The 24,008-nt window shown below is 44.7% G+C and overlaps 1 protein-coding gene across 3 annotated transcripts in view; it reads left to right on the top strand.

Moving 5' to 3' along the window:
• Positions 1 to 18,820, top strand: part of TCF7 (transcription factor 7) — a 319,653-nt gene extending 300,833 nt beyond the window's left edge. For 2 of the 3 annotated variants that reach the window (XM_085618023.1, XM_085618025.1), the window contains 2 exons: positions 6,746 to 6,818; positions 16,331 to 16,797. In XM_085618023.1, coding sequence (XP_085474149.1) covers positions 6,746 to 6,818; positions 16,331 to 16,649 — 392 coding nt within the window. In that variant the 3' untranslated portion in view covers positions 16,650 to 16,797. Of the gene's footprint in view, positions 1 to 6,745; positions 6,819 to 16,330 lie in introns of all 3 variants that reach the window. The other variant, XM_085618024.1, reaches the window with a different exon arrangement.
• The last annotated feature ends 5,188 nt before the right edge of the window (positions 18,821 to 24,008 follow it).

The following is a 24,008-nucleotide window of genomic DNA, read 5'->3' as shown; positions in this document are numbered from 1 at the left end:
TAAAAGCGAGAACAGTTTAGCAAAACAGTAAGTGTGGTCACTCAGACAGGTGTGGGAGTAGTGACACTCGCCTATGCCAAACAAAAAACAAACATACAGGGAGGGATTGGATGGATAACAGAGGTCTTCTCTATGCATCATTAAAATAAATCCAGGGATGCTGCTTTGTCACCATGATTTATCTGCTGAGTTGAGAAGCACCGGTTCCATCACGTCAGTCACCTGCATTGTTCTTTGATAACTAAAGCTCAGAATAACTATAATGTAACAGTCCAGGCTAAGATTCAGGTAGGTATTCTTAGAGGGAATAACACAGTTAAGTTATTATTTCTTTCTGGACCAAAGTCTGCTGCACAAAAACCATATACTGGTAGCCTTTTAAATTTGTGGCACAACTGCTAATTGTAAGGTCTTTTACTTCTTCTTGACCTGGCATCTTGAACAGTCACCGTGGTGCTATATAGTTCTGACTGGTGTTCTTTAGAATGTCACTCCATCTGTTTGAGTGATAAGCCAAGTGAAAAGACTTCCTTATCTGTGAGGAAAAGAAACATATTTTCTGTGTTGTCATGCCCATTCCCTCAGGTTTGGGCCTTCTTTGGACAACTGGGTAAACTTTAGGACAGGTGTTGTCATTGTCCTTGCAACCACTGAAGCCAGGAACGATATGGAGCACAATGAATGCCAACTATTACATTATTCTAGCATACACCATATATCGCCCTCTAACTCACTGGTGCTCTTTCAGTTGCAATTCTTTGCGAACATCGCCAAGGACAACTGACTGTTCTTTGAGTATTTGTCAGATGCACAAGTATCTTACTGTTGATATTCTCTCTCTTGTTGCGGAGATTGCCACAGTCCGACGTCAATAAGTTTTTAGTCGATCCATGGTCTAATGGGAGGAAATGGGGGTACTTAGAGTCACCTTTGAGTTTTGGAGCAGCGTTAGAAGGGCCTTGCATTGCTAGGCAGTCTTTGCCAGTGATGCATATACTTCTCTTATGCTCTTGCTGTTAAAAAAATTCTGGTTTTGCTCTACAAGACCAGACACAGTTCAGTGCTAACACAAAACTCAGATCAGCCACCAACCCGAAGTGCTGTGTGGGGTCCCACACACCGGACTCATACCTGTAATTCTTCTTTATTAGGGGGAGATACACAAATGGGTTTAGTAGTCTACTCTTATGGGTTCTGGTTTCACACAAACAAAAAGTTTGGTTTCAACAGAAACGAGTCCCACTTTCCAACTCCAACCACTAAATGGCAGGATACAGGCACAGCATGTGAATCTAGAAGAGCTTCTAGATTCTATCTGAAAACCTGTTGTTACAGGTAAAAAACGTGTTTCTTCTCAAACGTGCCACTCAAGCGGTTCAGCTTCTTTGGGTCTGGCTTGGCAGGGAAGCAGAGACTCCAGTGTGATTTAGCAATGCTAGAACCTAATAGTAGCACAAGATGTAGTTAGATCTCCGACTGTGACAATTCAAAGGCATATCCTCAGCATGGCTCAGAATCATGGATCTCACTTTTAGGGACATAGTCCTTGCCCCTGAACAGGAGACAGACAAGGATTCTGACTCTGGTCCGTGCCTTCATTTAATACAGGTGTACAGACCTTTGTTAAATGAAAGGTGATCAATGGAGAAGCACAAAGATTCAGCTTACATCCAGTCCTGGGCATGGGCAGTTGGCCTGGTTCCAATTTTCCACTCAGATTCCACACTAACCTCAAACATTAGAGGGGAACAAGTTCTGACAAGACAGCTTTTTATCTGGATGCCCACAGCTCCATAGAGAACAGCTAGCTCTTAATTTGTGTTTTGGCATCAAAATCAGCTCTGGGCAATCAGATGCTGGTGCTGGAATGTGCAGGATGTGGTTGTTGGTCAGGTCTCTCATCTTATCTGAATTAGGTGTTCAGACTTGCCATTGCTTTTTGATCACTTCATTGACCACTTGCATGATCAGAGACTAATCTTTTGGAACTGGTTTGCTCCAGGCCTATGGACAAAGGAAAGACCTTCCTGCTACATTCATTGGATGTACGTCTGAACTTGGGCAGAAGTACTTGGCTTCACCGTGAACTCTACAGGAAGTGAGTGGGAATCAGAGGAGCAGCACATTGGGGGCATTTAGGGAGCAGGGGAGCTAGCTGAACTGACTACCACAAAATCCTACAATATTAGTCCTGCATACATCCACGTGGTGGAACTCCTACTAAGCTGTAACCTAATTCTAGGGTGGGACCCAACTCAAGGGTAGCCACAACTCATGTAGCCACCACTCATGTACCCAAGCACTCTAATGCATACAAAATATAGTCTGTGGGAACAAGGGGGTACATTGATAACATTCAACATGATTTGTTTCAGGGAGCGCTGGTAAGCAGTTCAGGTTAAAAGGCATGTACCTCAAAACTATTATCCACTATTACCAACTGCTACTGTCATTGCATGATCATGGTGTAGGTAGGCGCCAGTGTCAGAAGGGGCACCACATTGTGGTGATCACCTATCACACAAAAAAAAATCAGCATTCTGATGGTGTGTAACTTGCAAAACCATTGTAGAGCACTTGTCAGGAGATTTGTGTCAAAGCTCCCCCACATATAAAATTGCTGCCAGAGTGAGAAGCACATGATTGTATAAACACAATGCCAGATACTTTCAGCCTGACGTATGTGTGCTTGTATATTCTTGCAGTGGGTATATGGGTACAAACTTTCAGGATTGGAAAAGAAACATTATTTGTAAACCTTTCACTTCTATGTTTTCGTTTGTGGCGAGTCTGAACTTTTTTTTTATAAAACCCTTCCATCAGAGCAGAAAATAGGCAGTTTTCCAAGTGAACACACAAAGGCAGTTACAATGACATAATTATTCAAGACACGAGTTCTGCAAATCTGAGATAAATAAGCTTACAAATTCTCTTTCATCTTTGTGGCAGTGAATCTTGTTTACAGCAGACAGAAGCTGTGGCACACACAAATTCATAAACATTCCCGAATATTGGCACCAATCTTTCCAGCTTTTATTATGGCTTTGTGGGCAACCCTTGTCTGGTAAATTGGTTTCTCAAGACTCGTGCCACAATCCAGGCCCCTCTTCCATCCCTCCAGCAGGGGTTGGTGGTGTGTGGGTGGAGAAATCAGCCTCCTTCCAGTGCTTGGCAATCTCTCTTTTGGAAATGAGAAGTCACAGCCACAATAAGGTAATATTATATCTGTTTGAGTCCTGGTGAATATTTACATGCAAGATAGTAAGTAATCTTGGGGCATGCATGCAGCCCCCAACCCTGTACCTTGCCCAAGACTGTACACACACCCTCTTCCAGAAGGGGCCGATTACTTTGCAGCTCCATATTATGCGGATGAAATCCCCAGTATGAGTTGCACATCTTAAGCAAAGTGGAGAAGTGGTAACACTGTATTTCCACAGCTTAGGATGGGTAAGGTAAGTATGATGATACTATTTCATTTGGGTAAAACAGAATTGGGTTGCGGTGGCTGAGTTTTGTGGGGATGCCCTTGCCTCCCAGCAGTCGTCATTAGACCGTGATTCCAAGTCCTCTTCCCAGGAGCGGTGCAGCTGATCATAGGAGTCTGGGATGGTTAGAACTAAGGAGTGATAAGTTTGTGTTATTTTGCGATCCTTCTCGTCTGCTGAAGTCTGAGACTTCCACCATGTCAGGTACCCAGAGGGGTGAGTCTGTGTTAAAGCTGAAGATAGAGAAATAACTGACATCAGTGGTGGTCATATTTATCTTGTAAGTCTATGAAAGGTCTCCTAATGGTGTCTATGATGTCCCATTACTTAAATCCCCGCAGGTCAGAGACTTGACGCAGTCTCTTTCCAACCCAAAGTGTGTTTTCTCCTTTCAGATTTTGCTTCCACTCTAAGTCCTTATTTGTGTCCTTCCATATTCTTAATACCAATAGTATGGCAGGGGGAGAGAGGGTCGCTGCCCCCTCAACCCCATATAGTAGGTATAGTATCTGAAACCTCATGCATCATCCATTTTTTGGGAGTGCAGGAGCAGGATCACCGCATGTGTCATGCCACCACTCATTAAGAGTCACCAAATAAACTGCCCTGTAATAGGAGGTGATGTCGGATGTTTATAAGGTGTACAGCTGGAACAGCAACATTAGGAAAACCTAAATGTGTTAGATTACCAAACTGCCAGAGTAAGTTTTGTTCAAAGAGAGTCGATCACTGGGGGGCAGTAACAAGTAGAGGTTTATCAGGGGGTGTGTTGAATCCAGAGAAGATTAGAATATATGAGGTATAAACTTACTTGAGGTTAGTTAAAAATGGAAAGTAATATTGTAAAGCCTTGATGGATGCTCAACAAAGCAATACTACCCAGCCCATAACTTTGGATGGAATTGGTTGGCCGAGGTATCTGATCAGCAGAAATGTAGAGCTCCAGTAGACTGTGTGAATCTGTTGCAGTGGATCTGAAGTTAAGGAGTGACTTGGTTATCTGAAGATTTTAAATAGAAGTTTAAAATGAAGAGTCCACATGTGACACAGGTTTGGGAATATAGATGACTCTGTCCTCAACGTTTTTTAATTCAGACCAAAGAGCATGCAGGGCACCAAGCTCTGCTGAACACCGTCCACCAGGTGGTGTCTTAGAAGCCATGCCTAGTGTGCACCAAGTCGCAGTGGGCTCTTTTCTGTTCTCATTCCGAAGGACCAATTTTGGACGGTACTAATTCTTTAAAGAACAATAGCCATGATTTTATCTATGCACTTATATTATTAAAAATATCCTGGAAGAAAAACATTTTGTTTAAAACATCTTAGAGTAGCTTAATTTCCAAGCTTTTGGCATTGTTTTCTGCATTGTCTGCAGTTTTAAGAAAGGACTAGGTTGATCTCAGAACACACCTTTTGATTATACATGAAGCATTAATCTAACATAATTAGTGTTAATCATTTTTTTGTTGCCCCTTTTTTTCTCCCAATGTACATCAAAAGGATGACAATTACTGAAAATCTGTGTGTGCCTATTGGATAGTGATAAAATGATAGGTTACATTTTTGTTTTTTTACCAGCAGTCAGGTATTCTTATTTTTATAGCTTACTACAAGGTTTATTAGCTATATTTAGGCACTAGCCCTGTGAAGGTCAGTCATGAGCACGTCGAAGACAGGGATCCTCCTTGACCCGCTCGGACATACTTGTTACAAGATGTGCAGGGTGCCATTCATTGATAAAAGGCTTGTTACATCTGTGCAGCGGGAGGCGTTTATAGATCGTCCTTTGTGTGCAGCTGTAATTTTCAACAGAAAGAAGTACGATATCCTGTATCTTGAAATAGAACTACAGGACTTTAATCAGTATTATTCCTCAAACGCTATGAATTGAATGAACATTGTTACTTTGGCTGAAGGAGTTAAAAAAATAAAAATAAAAAAAACAAGCATAGAAGTTCACAGAAAAGACGACACTCCTGCTTGCCTCTAGTCACAAGATACACATATGTCAACCCTTGCAGGGATCCCTTCACGCTGCTTCGATGGCGGTGTCGTGGTTGATATCATGCTAGATTAGATTAGTTCCTTCTCCGCCCTCCAATCCTCATAGGCTATGGGAGGCCAGGCTGTGGCGGCTGATTTGCGGATACTGCTGATGGCAAATCAATAACCGCAGAGATGATGACGGACCTGATAGTCCTACAAGTCAAGTGTTCGGTCCAAGATGGTAAACTTAGTTTGCTCCAGTGCTAATGGTAAGCTCGAAGATTATGAAATATGATTGAACGTCAATGCCAAGATATTCAACAGAAACATTTGTAAAGTATCCCGGTTTAAGCTGCACACTAGTTAATATTGTCACATAGAAATTAATGACCTGGTCCCTCTACGGTCGGTGCTGTGAGGCGAATATGTTTAGTGCGTTTTATTTTTTGATACTGCTGTTTGGTAGTAGCATTATTTGACATGGGCACCCGTGCCAACTGGCAAGCAGCACTGAAAAAGGCACTAACCTCCCGGAGTCCCCTGCGTTGATTAATTGTGCCACCTCCGTACGTAGGGCACCCTGGAGTCACCTCAAAACGTGTCTTACAGTCAAGTTACTAAATCCCAAAGTAGAATTAGTTGGAGGCAAAAGTTCTCTGCAGGTAGTCGCTCCCCCAAACCATGCTACTGAAGATATTTTTTAAATCTAGAAGTAAAAAAATCTGAGAGGCACAGCTCCATCCAGTGAATGAAGTAATCATTTGCTTGTTTTCTCTCAAAACAAGCCTTAATTATTCTTTCTGATATTTCTTCTTGTTATATTTTGCCTTGACGCCAACCTGGTTGATCACGGATAAAATGCAAGGTTGCTCTGGGATATCGGGAAATGTGTTCAATACATTACAGAATACCCCTAGAGATTTCACGTTCCCCATCTTTTTACTCTTTGCGTAACATTATGCAAATGGCTATTGAAGGCGCGTGGAGCATACTCCTGTGTGATGTCAAGAGCGCACATAGTAAAGAAACCATATACATGCTATTGTTGGGTGTTTCAGAAGTATGTCCTTGTTTCTCTCGTGGTGTGTCTAACCACTCTTTAATTTCAGAGTTGTAGATTTGCCCAGTGCTGATGACATTGACTTCGGCTTGCAAGTTTCTTTGTTGTTCTCAAGTGGCTAAATTTGTGTTGCATCTTTTCTTCCTTCTTCTGTTTTTGTGTCTCTGCCTTCGCCTCCCCTGCTCTCGTCCACGCATGCTTCTGTGTTCAGAGCCCGGCTCCCCTAAGAAATGCAGAGCTCGCTTTGGCCTCAGCCAACAAACGGACTGGTGCGGCCCATGCAGGTGTGTATCACAAACTCTCCCGTCTGCTTCCGCCACTTGCTTCTCAGCACATGTTCATGCCTCTCTTGCATGCATTCTCGTCACCAGTGAAAACACGAAGGCGCCTTCTCTCCAAACTAACCGTAATTAACCGCTGCCTGTGTTTTTGTGGCTGCCTTCTCTCCTCTTGCTGAGGTATGCATTGCTTTGTGCTTCTCTCCTTCATGCCTGTATTCAACTGTTGTAGAATTCTAGACTACCGAGGCATTCTGCAGCTACTTTGAGAAAAACGAAAATCTTGTTTTAATTTTGCATTCTAATTTAAACATTCAAAAAGCAATCAGTGAAACATATTGCATGCATCAGATGCTTCAGAGGGTGTTTGGCGGAGGACATCTGTTCAGCATGAGGGGATACCATGCTGTGGAGCTGACCTCCAGTGACATGGGGCAGGGGACGTCTTCTTGGGATGAGGTTGCTCGAATGTAGTTCTGCGGCTACCGAACATGTGTTCCACTTTTGAACATAGTTTGGAGCACCCACCAGCTTACGTTTTGACATCGTTCTTAGAGTTTTACATTTTATAAAGAAGTGTTTACCCCAGTGAATATATGGAAACCCACACCAGCTCCTTCTTCGATTCATTGCAACAAAGATGCTGTGCAGCGTAGGAATAAAGAAGGGGAGTATTGTTTTTATTCCAATGTGCAGTGAATTATTCTTTTTTTCTTTAATATATTTATTTATATAATGCCTTAACATTGACTGTTTACCCCCCTTCTGAAAGCACCTATGTGTGATCTTGGAGCTTGCCCTCAGCAGCAGTTGGACCCTCCGAACCCACCTTTGGGCCTCCTCCGGCTCTCATTTCGATTCCGTCGCCACACCGTTTCCTGGAGCTTCAGCACTGATGCCAACTACATCACTGCTTGGGGATGAGGTGCCCATTGTGCTCTCTGAGTTGGCGTTGTTTCAGCCTCGACCAAGGCCAGTTCTGCTTCCCTCGAGGCTCCGCACAAGGAAGGACACATACTTTTACATTTGTTATTTGGCATGCATCCGTATAATGATTACGAAGCGTGTGATAAAAGTGGGCAGCCATATCATGAAGCAAAATTGCTATGATGACTTTAAAGAAGCAAGTGGTCTTGATAGTGCCCTGAAGCCTTGCCGCCTCCCACACTCTAGTCCTGCCAGGTGGTAGCTTATTTTTATGCCATAGTCCTGCCATGGGCGCCAGAGTTCTCGACCTTCAGCTCCCCACCGTAGAGGTCACAACCAATGTCTTAATGGCGATACTCCAGCCAAGGCAGACATCTACTGCTTTTCAGTAAGGCCCTTATGGATACCCTTTTAGGAGCCAAACCTTGGTCTGGAGCCCTGGTCAATCACCAGATTGTGAGACTCCACTGCCCTGCCCTTAACCTGGGAGGTCCTGCATTTCATATTTCTGCACCCCTCCCCGGGGAGCTTGGTGTTTCAGGGGGCTACAATTCGGACAAACCCAAATACCTTCCTGACTACTCCCCACTGATGGGGAGTCTAAATTAGCGGAGACTGTCAGGATGAGGGTATTTTTCCCCACCAGCTTGGCCCTCAGGTCTATGAATGCCACCTACCTCCTGGGCTGCTATTACCATGCTCTGTGGTATTCAGTGGCTCAAGTCTTCCCAGGTGTCCCAAAAGACCTGACCTGCCCTTGCCCAAGCCTATAGGACTGTCGTGATGCAGCCAAGTTCACAATTTTTAACAACACCAATTCCATCTACCTGGATGCGGTCCTCTGGTTTCGCAGGCGATGTCAAATCCCCCCCTTATGGCTATTCCCTTTAAGACTTTCCTGTTTCGGGGAAAAGCTAATTCTGCTCAAGAGCAGTTCAAGGAAAGTAAGGTCGCTGCACACTCACTGGGCTTTTCTGCCTTGCCAAACCAGCCACATGAGCCCTACTGTTCCTTCACGGCTTCAGCAGAGGTACCCTATACAGACATCCAATTCAACCATAGCAAGGTGCACAGCAGTTTTAAGGCTGCGATGCGTATTGGCCCCACTGTCAGGGCCAACGTGCTGTGGTATCTACTGCCCCCCACCTCACTCCCCCCTCCTCCCCCCCCCTTGCAGATCCACCTGCCAAACTCCAAGCTTGCCATTAACAGAGGGCAGCCACCCGTTTGGAGGCAGGATCCAGCGATTCTTGCTTGGTAGGCAGAACATTAAGTAGAACAGGTGGGTCCCTGGTGAAAATCTGGAAGGGGTACACTTTACCTTTCATTATCACTCCCCTACACCTTCCATTGTCCCTAGACCGACCGACGGAGGATCCTCTGTCCATATTAAAGCAAGAAGTTTAGACTTTCCTGGCTAAAGGGGCTATTAAGAGTGTGCCCATGAAAGAAGTAGGTTGTGATTCCCGCTACTTTTTGGTGCCCAAGAATGACCGAGGCCTTCGTCTTATTGTAGACCCACATCTTCTCAGCGCCTTCCTCTAGAAGGAAAAATTCAAGATGTTCACATTTGCTCTGGTCTTGTTGCCCTCGACCCTGGAGAATGGATGGTAGCACTGAACCTGCAGAACACTTAATTCCATATACCTGCCCTCCAGGCCCATTGCACTATCTCATTGTGGGTCAAGGTAGTAAAGGAGCATTTCAGTAAGCTGTCCTCCTTTTTGGTCTCACCAGTACCCCCTCAGGTGTTCACAAAGGTTATGGTGGTGGTAGCAGTACACCTTCAAAGGTCAGGGGTTCAACCTCGATGATTGGATATTGAAGGTGGGCTCACCTCAGGCAGTTGTCTGCCACCTCCAGAGTACAGCGAACCTCCTGTCATTTTTGGGGTTCTCTACCAACATGTCAAAGGCACATCTGACTCCTTCTCCTTCCTCTTTATCAAAGCCATTCTCTGGACATGGTTTGGTTTCATCCCTTCCTCTGGAAAGTAGAGTTCAGGACATTCAGGCTTTGATCCTGAGCTTTCAGCCTCTGATTTCTTTGAGGTTCACTCTGAGGCTACTGGGAATTTTGGCCTCCTTGATATTGCTGGTCAAGCATGCCAGGTGCCAAATGCATTCTCTGCAAACTTGCGCAAGCTGGAAACCCCGCAAATGACAGCACAGGGTGATCAGTTATGTAGTGCCGACGCTTGGGAGGGAGGATGCCGTGACGCAGGGGGGAGGTTGCAGGGGGAGACCTATAAGTTGGGGAATGTAATGATAAGATAAGTTTCAGTTTTAAAAAAACGAACTGCGCATACAATACATCAAAAACTGTTAAAATGTAAGACTACAGATGTACCAGACAGCGAGCAGAGCACTGACTCACACCTGCCTATTGTCGGATAACACGCCGCCGGTCCGCTGGATGTCGGCTGATGGGCTGTGTACAACTCGCATTGTAGAGCAAAAACTGTAACTGCATGTAGCCGGCCCGAGGCGGATGTAGGCAAGTGCAGTATAACTGATTCGCGACCTGTTGGATATGTGTTAATGAAGTGCAATAAAATTCTTACAATAAAAAAAAAAAAAAAAAAAAAAAAAATGCATTCTCTGCAGTGAGCTCTGGAGTGTGCCCATCATCAAGGGGACCTCTCTGACCACGTCCAGAATTCAGAGGAGACTGCAAAAGATCTACAGTGGTGGTTACTGCACCGTGCTTGGATTGACAGCAGATCCCTCTCCCTACCCTATCAAGGACAGTGGCGGCTGATGCATCGCTCCTGCGCTAGCGCGGTAACCTGGGAGAGGTGGAGAGCAGAGGCTTCAGGTCTCTGACGGAGACCCGGCTCTCAGTCAACCACCTGGAACCAATTGGTCATCTGCTTGCAGTTCAAAGTGCTCCTTCTGTCCATCAAAGGTAGGGTGCAGGTGCTTAGAAACAACAATACCACCATGTGGTATTGCAACAAGCAGGGTGGTGTGGGGTCCTGGACACTGTGCCAGGAAGAAGCACTACGCCTCTGAAAGTTGCTGACTCATCAAGGGATCTTCCTGATTATCTATCTGGCAGGATCTTTGAATGCTAGGACAGATGAGCTCAGCCGTCAACTCCTAGTAGCATGGTAGTTGCACCCCCGGAGGTTTTGCAAGGTCTCCTTTGTGAAGGGGGAGAACCTTGGCTCGATTTACTCACCATCGAGAAGAACGCACAATGTCAGCAGTTCTGTGCGTTGGATTTTGTAAGGGGCCTGTCACTAAGGAATGCTTTCGCCTAGAGTGAAATTTGGAACTAGTGTATGCCGTCCTGGCTATACCTCTCCTGCCCAGAGGTCTGAAGATCGGGAATGACTGGGCCCAAGCCATTCTTGTGACCCCAATTTGGGCATGGAGTGTATGGTATCCAAAATTTAATAACCCTGAGCATCTGTCCTTTGATCAGGCTGCCCGTCCAGAAGGCCTTGCTTTTTAAACGGGTCAAGGTTCTGCACCCAGGCCTTTGCAATCTCCACCTTCATGCATGGAGAGCTGGACTCCTCTGGAGGTTGTGGATCTCATCTTTGCAGCCAGGCATTCCTCATCAAAATATGTAGATACTGTAATTGGGACAATTTTGTTTGGTGCAGCACGCATTGAAGCAATTCCATGTCAGTCAAACCATCACCCTACCGACGTTCTGTGCTTGACCTCACCCCTTTAAGGAGGAGGAGATGCTCCATCGCTTGGACCCCAAAAGAGCGCTGAGTTTCTACCTGGATCGTACCAATAATAACCAGGTGGACTATCAAATATTTGTGGGGTTTACTGGGGGGAAAGGCAAGGCTGTGCCTTGGATCATGCTCTGCATCAAGATCTGCTTTGTGTTGGTCAGAAAGTATTTATTATTTAGAAAGTAGCCTCCTGAAGGTCTGCAAGCCCATTCCACCAGGGCCAAAGCTGCTACCAGTGTGGTGGCACGTGGGGTTCCTGTCGTGGACATCTGCCAGGTGGCTACATGAGCGTCTCAGTTTGAGCCAATTCACATACCCACCTTCTGAGAGGTACCGCTCTAGTATCTATTCAAATGGTGAGAAATCTGCTATTTCTAGTCTCCATCAGAAGAACAACTTGCTTACCTTCAGTGACGCTGTTTCTGGCAGAAAATCTGTCCAATCACAGATTCCTCACCGACCCTTCCATCCAACCCATTCTGTGATTGGTCTCTACCCATTATTAAGATCCCAAGTCTAGGAATCTGCACACTGGTTAAACCTCAATTTGCTGTTGGGGTTTTGCGTCTGGGGGTACGGACATCCTCTGAAGCAACTGATGTCAGTGCGTGGGAGTTACACCTATATTGGTCCCACATATCATTTCTGTGGCAGAACGGTGTCAGTACGGAGCAGAGGTACTGCCTAAAAGTTTCTGGATCCAGTCTGACACCTACAGAATATTCAAAAGGGGAGGAATCTGCAGTTACATAGTCTCTACCAGAAAGAGGGCTACTAAAGATAAGCAACTTTACTGCTGCCCTGTGTGAGGAAACCTCTGCAGCAGGCAAGATGGAGGCAAAATCCTGTATGGTCCAGTTCTATGGGAATGGATAGATCAGTGTGCCACAGGGTTGTCCCATAGCCCCACTGGTAGAATTGGATTCCAGGGATTCCCAGGCCCTCTGTCTGCATCGAATAAGACATTAGGAGAGACAGTCGAATGGATAGGAGTAGAGAATGGGCCTAGCCTTGAGCTGAATTTCACATGTCATAAAAATGGCTGTAAGCTATAACACGCTAACGGATAATAGTTCCATGCGGAAGAATATTCTTAGCCATGGTTAGTGTTAGTTGGGAGAAATTGCAATTGCGTTTTTGTTTCTGGTAGTGGCTATTGAGCATGCTGCAAATTCGATCTATTGTCAAATATCCCAGCACTTTCCAAAAGCAATTACATTTGTGTTCTAGAACTCAATGTATGTGTCTATCCGCAGCAGATCAATTGACGGAAGCATTGATAAGGGGTAGCAAAATGGCTGTTTTTCATGAATCAAATGCTTTCCTATACAGTGTGGCCTCATCGAAGGCTGGCATGGAGTGTCTAGATTTAATTCAGGTTTTTTATCAGAGTTTTGTCGTTTGCTTTGCTTGAGTACTGTGTATGTGGGTCTGCCTTGTACTAGCTGGGCATAGGCAAGGGCCTAGGTTAGTGTTAAGATGCAGGTATCCCATGCTGCCTTTCTTAGGCAGGATCCTCCTTAGCTCTTTGTTCCTGTACTGTGGTTTACCACACGCCTCCAGATCTCACAGTACCTTTTGTAGATCATGGAGGCAATGGGAGTAACAAAGCGTATTAATGTCCACCATTCACGACCTTTGACGTCCTTGCACTGTTTTGCCCAGTGGTCTAGTCTTGGGAACTCGGGCCTAGACAAGAGTAAAGTGTTGGCTGAACACTATGGGGTGCTTGCCTCCCAACATTCTCCTCTGCTTAGCCTGCCTCTGATGTACCGGGCACTGTTGCTCAAGCCTGCAGGAATTCCCCGTCTGTCCAAGCTTTCCACTGGTGACTCTGTGCAACAGGCTCTTAAACAGCGGGTTTGCCCTACTTAGATCTCAATCTAAAATGAATGTCTTGGATGACAAAAGAAATTACTTTTCTTTCAAGATGGTGCGATTTATGGGTCTCACTGAAAGTAGGAAGTGTTACAGAAGAATGTAGCCCGATTAAGGACCTGGAATAATAGCAGCAGAATAGAGGTTGTATGAAGTGACAAAACTGAAAGGGGCTTCAGTGCCTCATCAGGGGTAGCAAGCGCTATATATATTAAATTTCCATACTGAATGGTGATGGCGATGTAACCCTTGTTAAATCAGGGATGAATAAACCCCAGTGTCCAGTAGCTGAAAAATAAAGCCCATCAACATGAAAAAGACCACCGAGTCGGAGGAGCTATTCACCAAACTTTGTAGAAGGCTGCAGAGGAAAATAAATAACTCCCAGATGAAAATAACACTTTTCAGAGATACCAGTATGGATCCACAGACCTTCTGAAGATGTAAACTCAGAGGTGGGTTAACAGCGTAACAGAAACAGTCCCTCTAATTTCCAGCTCTCCCTGTCAGGGACGGCTCCTCCGTTATAGTGGAGGAGCGTCAACTCTCCACCCCACCCCGCTAAAAGGCAGCAGAGGCAAATGACAAAAATAAAATGATAAAACATTTTTATAATTTTATTTTTAGCCCTGCAGGCTGCGATCCGTGGGAGGGGTACGACCTCACATAGTCATGCTGCAGCACCAGGGAGGAGGGGGGTGAGGGGGGGGGAGTGGTAATCACAGCCAAGTGCACATGATTGTTTGGTCGGCCTTCTGGGGCCAGCCAAACCATCATGTCACTTAGCCTTTCTCCACCGAGCTATGTTGTACAGCTGCTGTTGGAGAAACTAACCTAGGCTCCCAGTCTAGGTCTGTGTAGTTGTAGCATGGATTCTCTTTAAATATGTAAAAATAGACCTTAAGGGTTACTGCTTTATAATGTGAAACATGGTTTAGGAAGCCAGGTTTAGGTATGTATCTTCAGTAAGTATTTACAGGGCGATTTGAACTTGGAATTGTGCGAAAACCAAGTGAGAAATAGTTATGTGCTTCTGTTGGATAACATAATGCGTTGGTATTTAAATATGTAAAGTGTACTTGTGCTCTTGATTTTTAACAATTTTACGGCCAATGTATGGTCTAAGGGCTTGTAATATTCATGCTAAGGTATCAGTAGACTGGACAGACTGGGTCTTTATATGCAGTATTTTAATCGAAGCTTGTGTTGTGAAGATATAAATGTCATATTCATTAAGTGTACAATAGTACAATTTTCAAAACCATGTGTCCAAGGCCTCTAATGGTCAAGGAAGTATATATACCTTCACGGTCACATTTAGGATGTTTCTCTGCAAGGAAACAATCTGGAGGGATTGCCATCCAAGTGCCAACAGATTGTCAAAGGGGCCATCAATTTCATTGTGACCGACTGCCCTGCCCACCCCACGCACTGTTTCCCTCCCAGCTAACCTTCAGGAAAATATGAAAACTCACCTTTCGTCCCACCATAATCTTACTCTTCTTGACTTCCCCTACCGTGGGTCATACCACGCTTATGGGGGCTTCAGTATCCCCAGGTCTGGATAAATGTCCTCCTCCTAGCGCCATGTAATACTATTGCTTTGTAAAGTGTTCCATTACCTACCCAGGTTTGGTCTGTGCTATAACAACACCACCTACAACCCTGCAAAAAACACTCTATACACCCCCAACAAGGACGGCAGGCGGGGGAATACCTGTTTACCTCTCAGCTTTCCCAAATAGAGCCAGCTTCACTGCTGCTAAATTCTCGTGAGACTTGCATGAGTGCAAGTTACTATCACGTTTTCATTGTGATAACAATACACAAAAAATTATATATAAATCCTGTGAGGGTTTAAATCAAAAGTGTAGATTTTATGTCAACACTGAAGGATTATCCCAAAGGACCCTCATTGAGTTGTGAGGCCACAAGTGTTTTCACTGTGCAGCTTCATGGAGAACCGGATCTAGTCGGGGTGTATAGTCCAGGGAAAAAATCATAGTTCAGTTCTTAGTCTCCAGCACTTGTTTGTACATCTGACAACCTTCTAAAGTCCTGCTTCCGAGTAGGTCTAAAAAGGCTGAGGTGGCTACCACCTGGTATATACCATTACCCCGAGTTAAACTGTGATTTGAGGGATAAATTGAACACATTTACTCATTTTAAGTAAGGAATCGGACGAGGAAGTGATGAGGGGATATTCAGTGGTTAACTCATCGAATTCCATGTTTTTGCCTTTTATTCAAGCCTATTCCGCTGATAAATGTAATCTGGTTTGACTTGCGAAATCAGTCAGGGGCAGAAAAGTAGATGTGCAGTGATTCTTGCCTAACGCATTACGACATCTGTACAGCAAGGGTGGGGATGCGCAGAATCTTTGCATACATCACTTCAAGAATATCTAATTTGGGGCGCTCATTCCCTGGCCTTGCCAGTGACTCTTGTCTCCTTTAATTAACAAACCTCTCAAGCCTGTGTTTGTGCTTTGGGTTTTTGATGCTCCACAGTGGGTGTTTACCTTTTGCAACAGTCATGTCCCCTATTCTGCTTTTGCCTACAGCCATGGCGTGAAGCACACACAAATTGAAATCTGTCTCTATGGAGTGCAGTTCCCCTTGAGGAATGTATCTTTTCTACTTGTTTAGTTGCAGAGGGGTGGATCTTAACAGGGACATCTTAAAAAATGGCTCTTCAGCAGTTGTGGCAGAAGTGCTTAGCATCCATTCTTAATAGACATGGTGGTACACATGCATGGAACCCTGCTTGCCTTCATATCTCCATTGTCTGCATATGAGATTAGGACAGGTACCAGGCATATGTGAATGCTTGCTGAAAAGGTGGCGCCTAGTGAGTTTTTATTATTTGGTTTCTGTATGGTGGTGTTGCATCCTTTGGGGGCTTTTAGCTTGCTTACTTTTTTTTTGCAATGAATGATAGAATGATTTCATGTTTTTAATCTGTGAAATGATTAATTCACCCTTTGTTTACAGATAACTCTCTTGACTGTTCTTAGGCGGAAGAAGAAGTGCATTCGGAACTTACAAGGACGCTGTGGCAGCCCCGTCTCTTCCGATGGAAGCGCTCTAGACTTCCCTTCCTCTCCAGTGGATGTATTCCAGTCCATGTCGCCCTCTGCTTTCACTTCAGACGAACACGCTAGGCCTGCTGATTTCAAACACAAAATCCACAGTCGCCATCTGGCTTCGTCCAATCACGACAACGGTCCCATTGACTTGCGGGCATCTACCCATCACTGCAGTTCTGCATCGCAAGGTCTTGGATCTTCGAGTCCATCATCCTCCTCTTACAGTGCCTCATCCAGGGGAACGTAGCGCAGAGGCTGCACAATTTATTTTTTACAAAACGCATTTGGCACTTTGGTTTTACCAGTGGTTGACTGTCTGTACAAAGGTGCCCAGAAACGTATCCTGGTGTCTGTCGTTCACCCAGAATACAAGAGTCTCTTAAACAGTTTTGAGATTATAAAAAAAACTGCATCTAATTCTCTGAAATTTGATGGCAAATTTCAAGCACTCAGTGCAGTTTTTTGTCTCGAATCAGGGGATCTTGGATGAAGATGTGCACTATTTAATTTCACTTGGTGAGGAGCGGGCTGAGAAGGGTAAACCCACATTTAAATGTGACTGTTTAATGTTTTCTCTACGCCATGAGCTTTATTTTTATTAGCATTTCCATGGAGCCAGAAGGGTTTTGCCCCAGCTTTAGGCTTTCTCTGTATTTTTATGGGTGGGCTCTTGCCCTTGCATCTAGCTGTGCAATGAGTGCCTCTCTGGTTGGATACCCTGAAATTTATGTAGACCTTACAAGATGGAAGTGGAAGTACATACTGAGACTGAGTTTGGAATGTATTTGGGTGTTTTATTGTGCACTCTTACCAGCAAGAAGGAACAAAACAGAAGTTGGGAATAACATGAAGCAACATCCCGACTCACGACAAATGTGTGTGTCGTTTACACGTATCCGGCTCGTCACGTTCAGAATTGTCCGTTCTGTCCACCAGTGGTAGCAAAGCACAACAGACCGGTCTATCAAGGACTTGCCAAAACCAGTTCAATTATTACATTTTCCCTTTAGATAATGTTTTTATAATGCTTTTTATATTGTTTTAATTGTACATTTTTATACTTTTTAAAAGTGACCAGTTGGCTGCACTGGAAAACTGAAGTCAATCGGGGGCTCATTGAGCGCAGGACACAAAGTAGTCGTTGGCTTTTCTCTAGGCCAGTGGTTTAATACTGTGCCGGGTCCAAGGGATAGGGCTGTGGGCCGTCTTAGTATCGTAGTGCTCATCTCAGGGTGTTTACACAGGTGCACATGCCCAGTCCGAGTTGACCACGCCTCAACAGGGTTGCACCCATGAAGCTCCTTCAGTATTTGTGAAGTAGTCCCCTTTTTGAAAGGATCAAAATCCAGTGTATAAACCTAGATATCAATAATGAAATGCAGGTGACTGACAACATATATCCGTGGAGTTTTAATGGGTGGGTACGGCAGACCTAAATGCCTCCTGATTTAGGTTTTAAAGGGACAGTACCTTCCACATTCAGGCGCCACGAGGAGCATTCAGTTGGATGTATGTAGAGTCTACAGCGGATATGTATTTCCTCCATGTAAGCACTTATATAGTGGTGGCAAAACCACCCCACATAAACAATGGTCGTGACCAATTTCATTTTGTTGCAGATTATTCATAGCCTGCATGGTACCAAAGATATGAAATTGTTTGCCACAGCACTCCGGATCTACAACCTCTTGGGGATCAAGAAAATGACCCAGCTTTCAAAAGCTCTCATTAGTTTTGCTAAAAAGTACAGCTACTGTTTTTTCTGACAGTACAACTAGCCCTTTGAACAGGCACCGAGGCAAATTCAGTGCTGTTATTTGGTCACAACAGCCTAAAACAATAAAATAAAATGCATTTCAGATTTTCGGGATGGTATATAACTTTAGACCAAACATATCAATTAGCAAAATAAGTTTATTTTTTCCTTCATAGGAGTCTTCTAGTCAGCCTTACAGCAAAGGAGGGAGTTGACAGGGTGGGGGACAGCTAAGTGGTGGAGGATTTTCCTAAACCCCTAGTGTTTCACTTTGCCTCTTTTTAACGTTTTTGATCCACAAAGCATTATTGTCGTTGAAGATTAACTTGTGTACACAGTGAGAGGGGGAATGTTGGGGGGGACAGGGGGCGGGGGGGCAAAAAGTCAAAAATAAAAAAACTTGTGTGAGCTGCCCCTCATCATGAGTGCCTTGGACTGTGTCCCCATAATGCCTCTGGTGGCATTTTTGTCCCTCTCTGTCGATGACAATGTGTAGGCCAAACTTCTGTTACTTTGCCAAGTGATCTCTGGGAACTCTGGTATTGTGTATTTTTGATCTGTGTATCCTGCGCTCAAGTTTCTTTAAAAATGTTTTTATATTATTTTTATTGTTACATATCAGATAAAAAATATAAATCAAATAAAAATGTTAATTAAATGAATCCTTTTTTATGTAGGTTTCTAAATATACACACGCGCTTAAGCAGGTTTATGAAATCCTGACAGTAGATTATGTAAGCAGGTCAGAAGTAAGGTTACAATCCATAGAAAATCACGGCTAAGGAAAGTATTACGTTTGCATAGAGGTGTGAGGACAGAAGAGTAACATGAGGTAGGACCTTCTCCTCTTGCACTGTCAGGGCAGCAACCAACCAATTTCTTTGTCTCTCACCCCACATTTTCAGTCTGACTGGTCTGAGCCAAGCCCTGACTAGGGCTCACCTGACTGGTGCTTGTCTGCAATGAGGAGCTTGAGGTGCAAACATTTTGACTTCTTTGGCCCAGCGGGAGTATTTGGAAACATAGCCTTCTAAAGGGTGTCTAGTTTCTGCTTAGGTTGCCAGCCTTGATTATTGCCCTTTTTTGGCATTCTTTTATTCATTCATAACCATCTCTGTCTGATGTATGTTGCCATATGGATTGGTAGACTGTAAGAAAATGCCTCTTTTTTTTTTTATTTGCATGATCACCCCCATTATTTTTGGACTAAAGCTGCTGTTTTTGTTTATACTCTGTGCACTGGGACTATGTTAACCACGCCCCAGTGCACGTACTCTGACCCATAAAATATGTAAAAATTGGCTATATTCCTATTTGACCTATTTAATTTACCTCTAAGTGCCTAGTATATGGTACAAAGTGTACCAGGGGCCTATACGTAAAACTACATGTACACATTATGCCACCACTAGATTAACAGTGCGTAGTATTTATTTTATTAATTTATTTATTTAAAGAGTTTTGTATAGCACGAATGTTGGACTTGGCCCTCTTTGGCTAAAGTTCCCTAAACGTTTTGCCTCCCAACTAGACCTTCTGACATGGTGTTGCCAACTTAGATGCTTTGGGCACTTTGCCACTGCTGATCAGTGTCAAAGTGCAAGTGCTCCCTTTATAAAGTGTAATGGTAATTGGTTGTCCATAATTGGTATATTTGTTTTACTAGGAAAGTCCCTAGTAAAGTGCATTATGTGTGCCAGAGCTGGTAACACAAATGCTACTAGTGGGCCTGCAGTACTAATTGTGCCACCCACACCAGTAGCCTTAAAGAGAGAACTCAGGCCTGCCCAGTGGCACTTGCCAGGCCTAACCCTTCCCTTTTTATGCACATCAGACACCCCTATGGTAGGCCCAAGGTACCCCCCTGGGCAGGGTGCAGTGTATGAAAGGTAGGACATGTACTGAGGTGTGTACCATGTCCTGACAGTGAAATACTCTCCATTTCGTTTTTCACTGTTGAAAGGCCAGCTTGCCTATAGGACAGACTGGAGAAGGCTGTGTAATATGTTTCCAGCCTATCTTCCCGTAGGCTTAAGATGGAGAGGTGAAGTTTAGTGCGCCTGAACTCACAATTTAATAACACATCTTTTTGTGAAGGTGGTTTTGCATTGTGTGTTTAGAAACCACTCTTTTAGAAGTGGCTTGTTTTTTGTGTTATAACAATTCTGTGCGTCTCTGCCTGGTTGTGGATTGACTGTCTGGATTTGAAAGTGATAGGATCTGGCAAATGTCTTGACCCGGGGGAGGAGGGGAGAAAGCAACATGCTGAACTGCATCTAGAGTGTAGGGGGGAGGAGTAGCCCCTGGAGGTGAAGAGGCCTGGGTTGCTGCCATAAAACAATGGCTCCATCTCCTGCTGAGTGATTAAGGATCCAGACCCCCACTATCAAAGGAAGGTGATGCGCAAATTTGGCTTCATCCCCGTGTCTTATGCGGACGATACGCAGCTCCTCTTCCCTTTTAAGACTCTTACCCCGGAATTGAGGAGCTCTTTCTCTGCAGGCATGGAAGCTGTGGCATGTTGGATGTCCTCCAACTATCTACAGTGTAACGCAAGTAAAACGGAGGTCATGCTGTTTGGTGAAGCAAAAATACTTTGGACTCCTGACTGGTGGCCTCCTGGTCTAGGCGTAGCACCTGAGCCCAAGCAGCTTGTTAAAAACCTGGGGGTTCGCCTTGACCAGGATTTGTCATTGAAACAACACACGAACTTTGTCGCAGGTGTATGTTTCCACACTATTAGCTTGCTGCGTAAAGCCTTTCCATTGCTGCCTGACCAATTCAGGAAAACGCTGGTGCAGGCCCTTGTCATGAGTCGGATTGACTACTGTAATGGTCTCCTACTCTCTGCAAATGAGGGAGTACTGAATAGACTTCAGGTAATACAAAACACTGCGGCTCGCCTTGTTCTCAATGCCCCCCAAAGAACTGCATCAAAGCCTCTGTTAGAAGAACTCCATTGGCTTCCTATCCGTCAAAGGATAAAATTTAAAACTTGCTGCTTAATATACAAGAGCCTAAACAGACAAGGTCCACTTTATTTGGAAAATAAATTTATCCCATACATTCCATCTAGAACGCTCAGATCCAGCAATGGGCACTTACTGGTAGTGCCGCGTGCCAAGAAGGCCAGGCACGGAAGTAAGGCACTTTCAGTGTTGGGACCTAAATTGTGGAACTGTCTTCCTGTAGCTATTCGTTCCTGTTCTGAACACTTGGTGTTTAGGAAACAACTAAAAACCCTGTTGTTCACAAATGCGATCTAATGCCTTCCGCATGTCCCACTCTTGATATAGGACTCTCACGCCAGAAGCGCAGAGATACTCCAGTTGGAGTCGATTCTAGCGCTATAAAAACCTGCAAATAAAATAAATAAATAAATAAATAAGGTGTCACTGGCAGGGAGGCACCCTGAACTGGTTTGGTCGGGGGTCAGTGCCCCCCTGAACACAAAGACTTCAAAGACATTGAGGGATATTACTATGAGAACTGAAACCCCTGAACAATGGAATGGAACCGTTCAAGACTGAAAAGGATTGAAACAACTTTGTGGTTAAGAGGAACCTCTGCCAAGGAAGAAACAACTGAAGAGACTGAAGGAAAGGACTGACCCTTGCTGTGCTTTCTGGGGCTGGCCTGCAGTTTGCTGATTTAACCAAGGAGAGGCTAAAGGGCTTTGCTGTGTGCTGCGTCCTGAAGTAACTTATCCCCAAGGGCCTGAGGAGAGTGGACTCCCTGTTGTGGAAACTCAGGAACACAAAAGTTTCCAGGTGTCTCAGCGACGCTGTGTGTGTGCTTTTTGCAGCCTGAGACCTTCGTGAGGATTGTCCTGTGATCGTGTGCACCCGGAATCCAAGAGAGTCTCAGCAACGCTGTGTGCGTGTGCGTGTGCTTTGTGCAGCCTGAGACCTTCGTGAGTATTGCCCTGTGACCATGCACACCTGGAACTCAAGCGAGTTTCAGTGACGCTGGGTGCGTGTGCTTCGTGCAGCCTCAGACCTTCATGAGGATTGCCCTGTGATCATGTGCACCCGGAGCTCAAGGGAGTCTCAGCGACGCTGTGTGCGTGTGCCCTGTTGCAGCCTGAGATCTTCATCATTGCCATCGGCCCGGACTGGCATCCCCAGCGGAGCTGTGCCGCTGGCCCGAGCCTGCCTTTGCCAAGGAAGGACCTTGAACCATCCCCATCGGGGGGGGGGAAATTCATTTTACACCATACCCGTGTGGCATATGTTGGCAGAAGTTGACCGCAAGTCAGTAAGAGTGGCATAGAGACCGTCCAAAGCACCATGATCGGTGCCGCATTGCATTATTTTTGCATTACGAACTGCCTGATTGTTGCATTATGCATTGCATTAATTTTGCATTACGAACTGCCCGATTGTTGCATTACGCATTGCAATAATTTTGCATAATGAACTGCCTGATTGTTGCATAACGAACTGCATTAGTTTTACATTACAAAGTGCCTGATTCTTGCATTACGAACTGCATAGCATTGCATTAGGACTGCACTGGATCATAGAGAATTGCTCATTAATACTGCAAGAACCTACAAGGGCTTGCTGGCCTAATACCCGGCAAGCTGAAATATTACGAATACGCATATGTTGGATTTTTATCGTGTGGTCTCATCGTATATCTTTTTATATAAACATATCATTGTTTTCATGAAACTCGTGTGGAGTCCATTTGTGGTGTTACCATTGGGTTACTGAGAGCGTGGTTGCAAATACTTCACACTTTTGCCTTGAAGATAAGCCTGGCTGTTCGTGCCAAGCTACCAAGGGGGTGAGCAGGGGCTATCTGAGAAGGTGTCCTTCCTTTCCCTGACTTAGAAGCAAGGGTCTCTATTTGGACTAAGATACCTACCTCAGCCAACTAGAGACTCCCAGTTCTAACAACAAACAAGACCACAGGGGGTATCTGAGCACTTTACAGATTGGTAGTTACGAAGGTACAAGCAATGTCGCAGTAGCACAGACCGGACCAGGAATGGATAGAACCAATCATAACGAGCCCTAGGGTAAAACTGGGGATCTAGCCCAGAAATTTCTTCCTCGGAACCTCTTGAACTTTTCCTATGAAGGAAGCTGTAGACAATAACGCAACCGGACAGGAAAAGGACTAAATTATAACAATCTTAGCAGTTCAATAAAGACCAGAGTAAGATAGCGAGTCTTAGGGTGGGCTGGGGAACTAGCCCAGACATTTCTTCATCAGAGTCTCTTTAACTTCCCTTTTGAAGGAAGCTGTGGAATTATTCAGTCTTATTTCAGGTAGCAGGGAGTTTCAAATATCTTGGTGCAATATCTGAGGATGCTCGATTGTAAGTTTTCTTTTTATGAAAGTTCTGTGGCTTGAGTAGTAAAGTGCTGGAGTCCCTGAAGGATCTAGAGCCCCCAGAGAGCTCAAGTTGTTGTGCAAGATATAATGGGGTGTTGAAATATAGAGCTATGTGGGACAAGCATGCACATTTTAGATGTATCCTTGCCTCATACTGGAGCCAATCTAGTGATTTTAACTCAGGAGGGATGTGATAACGTTGGAGCCTGTAATGAGCCTTGCAGTGGAATTGAGAGAGGCCTTAAGTGGTGCCGTCTTAGATCTAGGAAGTTCACATAGGGTTTCGCTACCATAACCCAGTTTAGAGATCACTAGTGCTTGCACCGTGGTCTTGAGGTCATTGTGGGGTAGGAACAGTTTATATTTTCCTTTGGATGCTCAATTGACAGTTTGCACCTTTGGTGAGAGCACTAATGTGCTTCTGCATGTTCTAGCATAATCCCTAGAGAGCTCGTAGAACCAATGATGTTTGGATTGAAGTTGAGGGCTGTAAGTTGATGCACC

The sequence above is a fragment of the Triturus cristatus genome, chromosome 7 (assembly GCF_964204655.1).
Source record: "Triturus cristatus chromosome 7, aTriCri1.1, whole genome shotgun sequence".
NCBI classification, from domain to species: domain Eukaryota; kingdom Metazoa; phylum Chordata; class Amphibia; order Caudata; family Salamandridae; genus Triturus; species Triturus cristatus.
The sequence above is the reverse complement of the archived record's forward strand: the minus strand, read 5'-3'. Positions and strand labels throughout refer to the sequence as shown.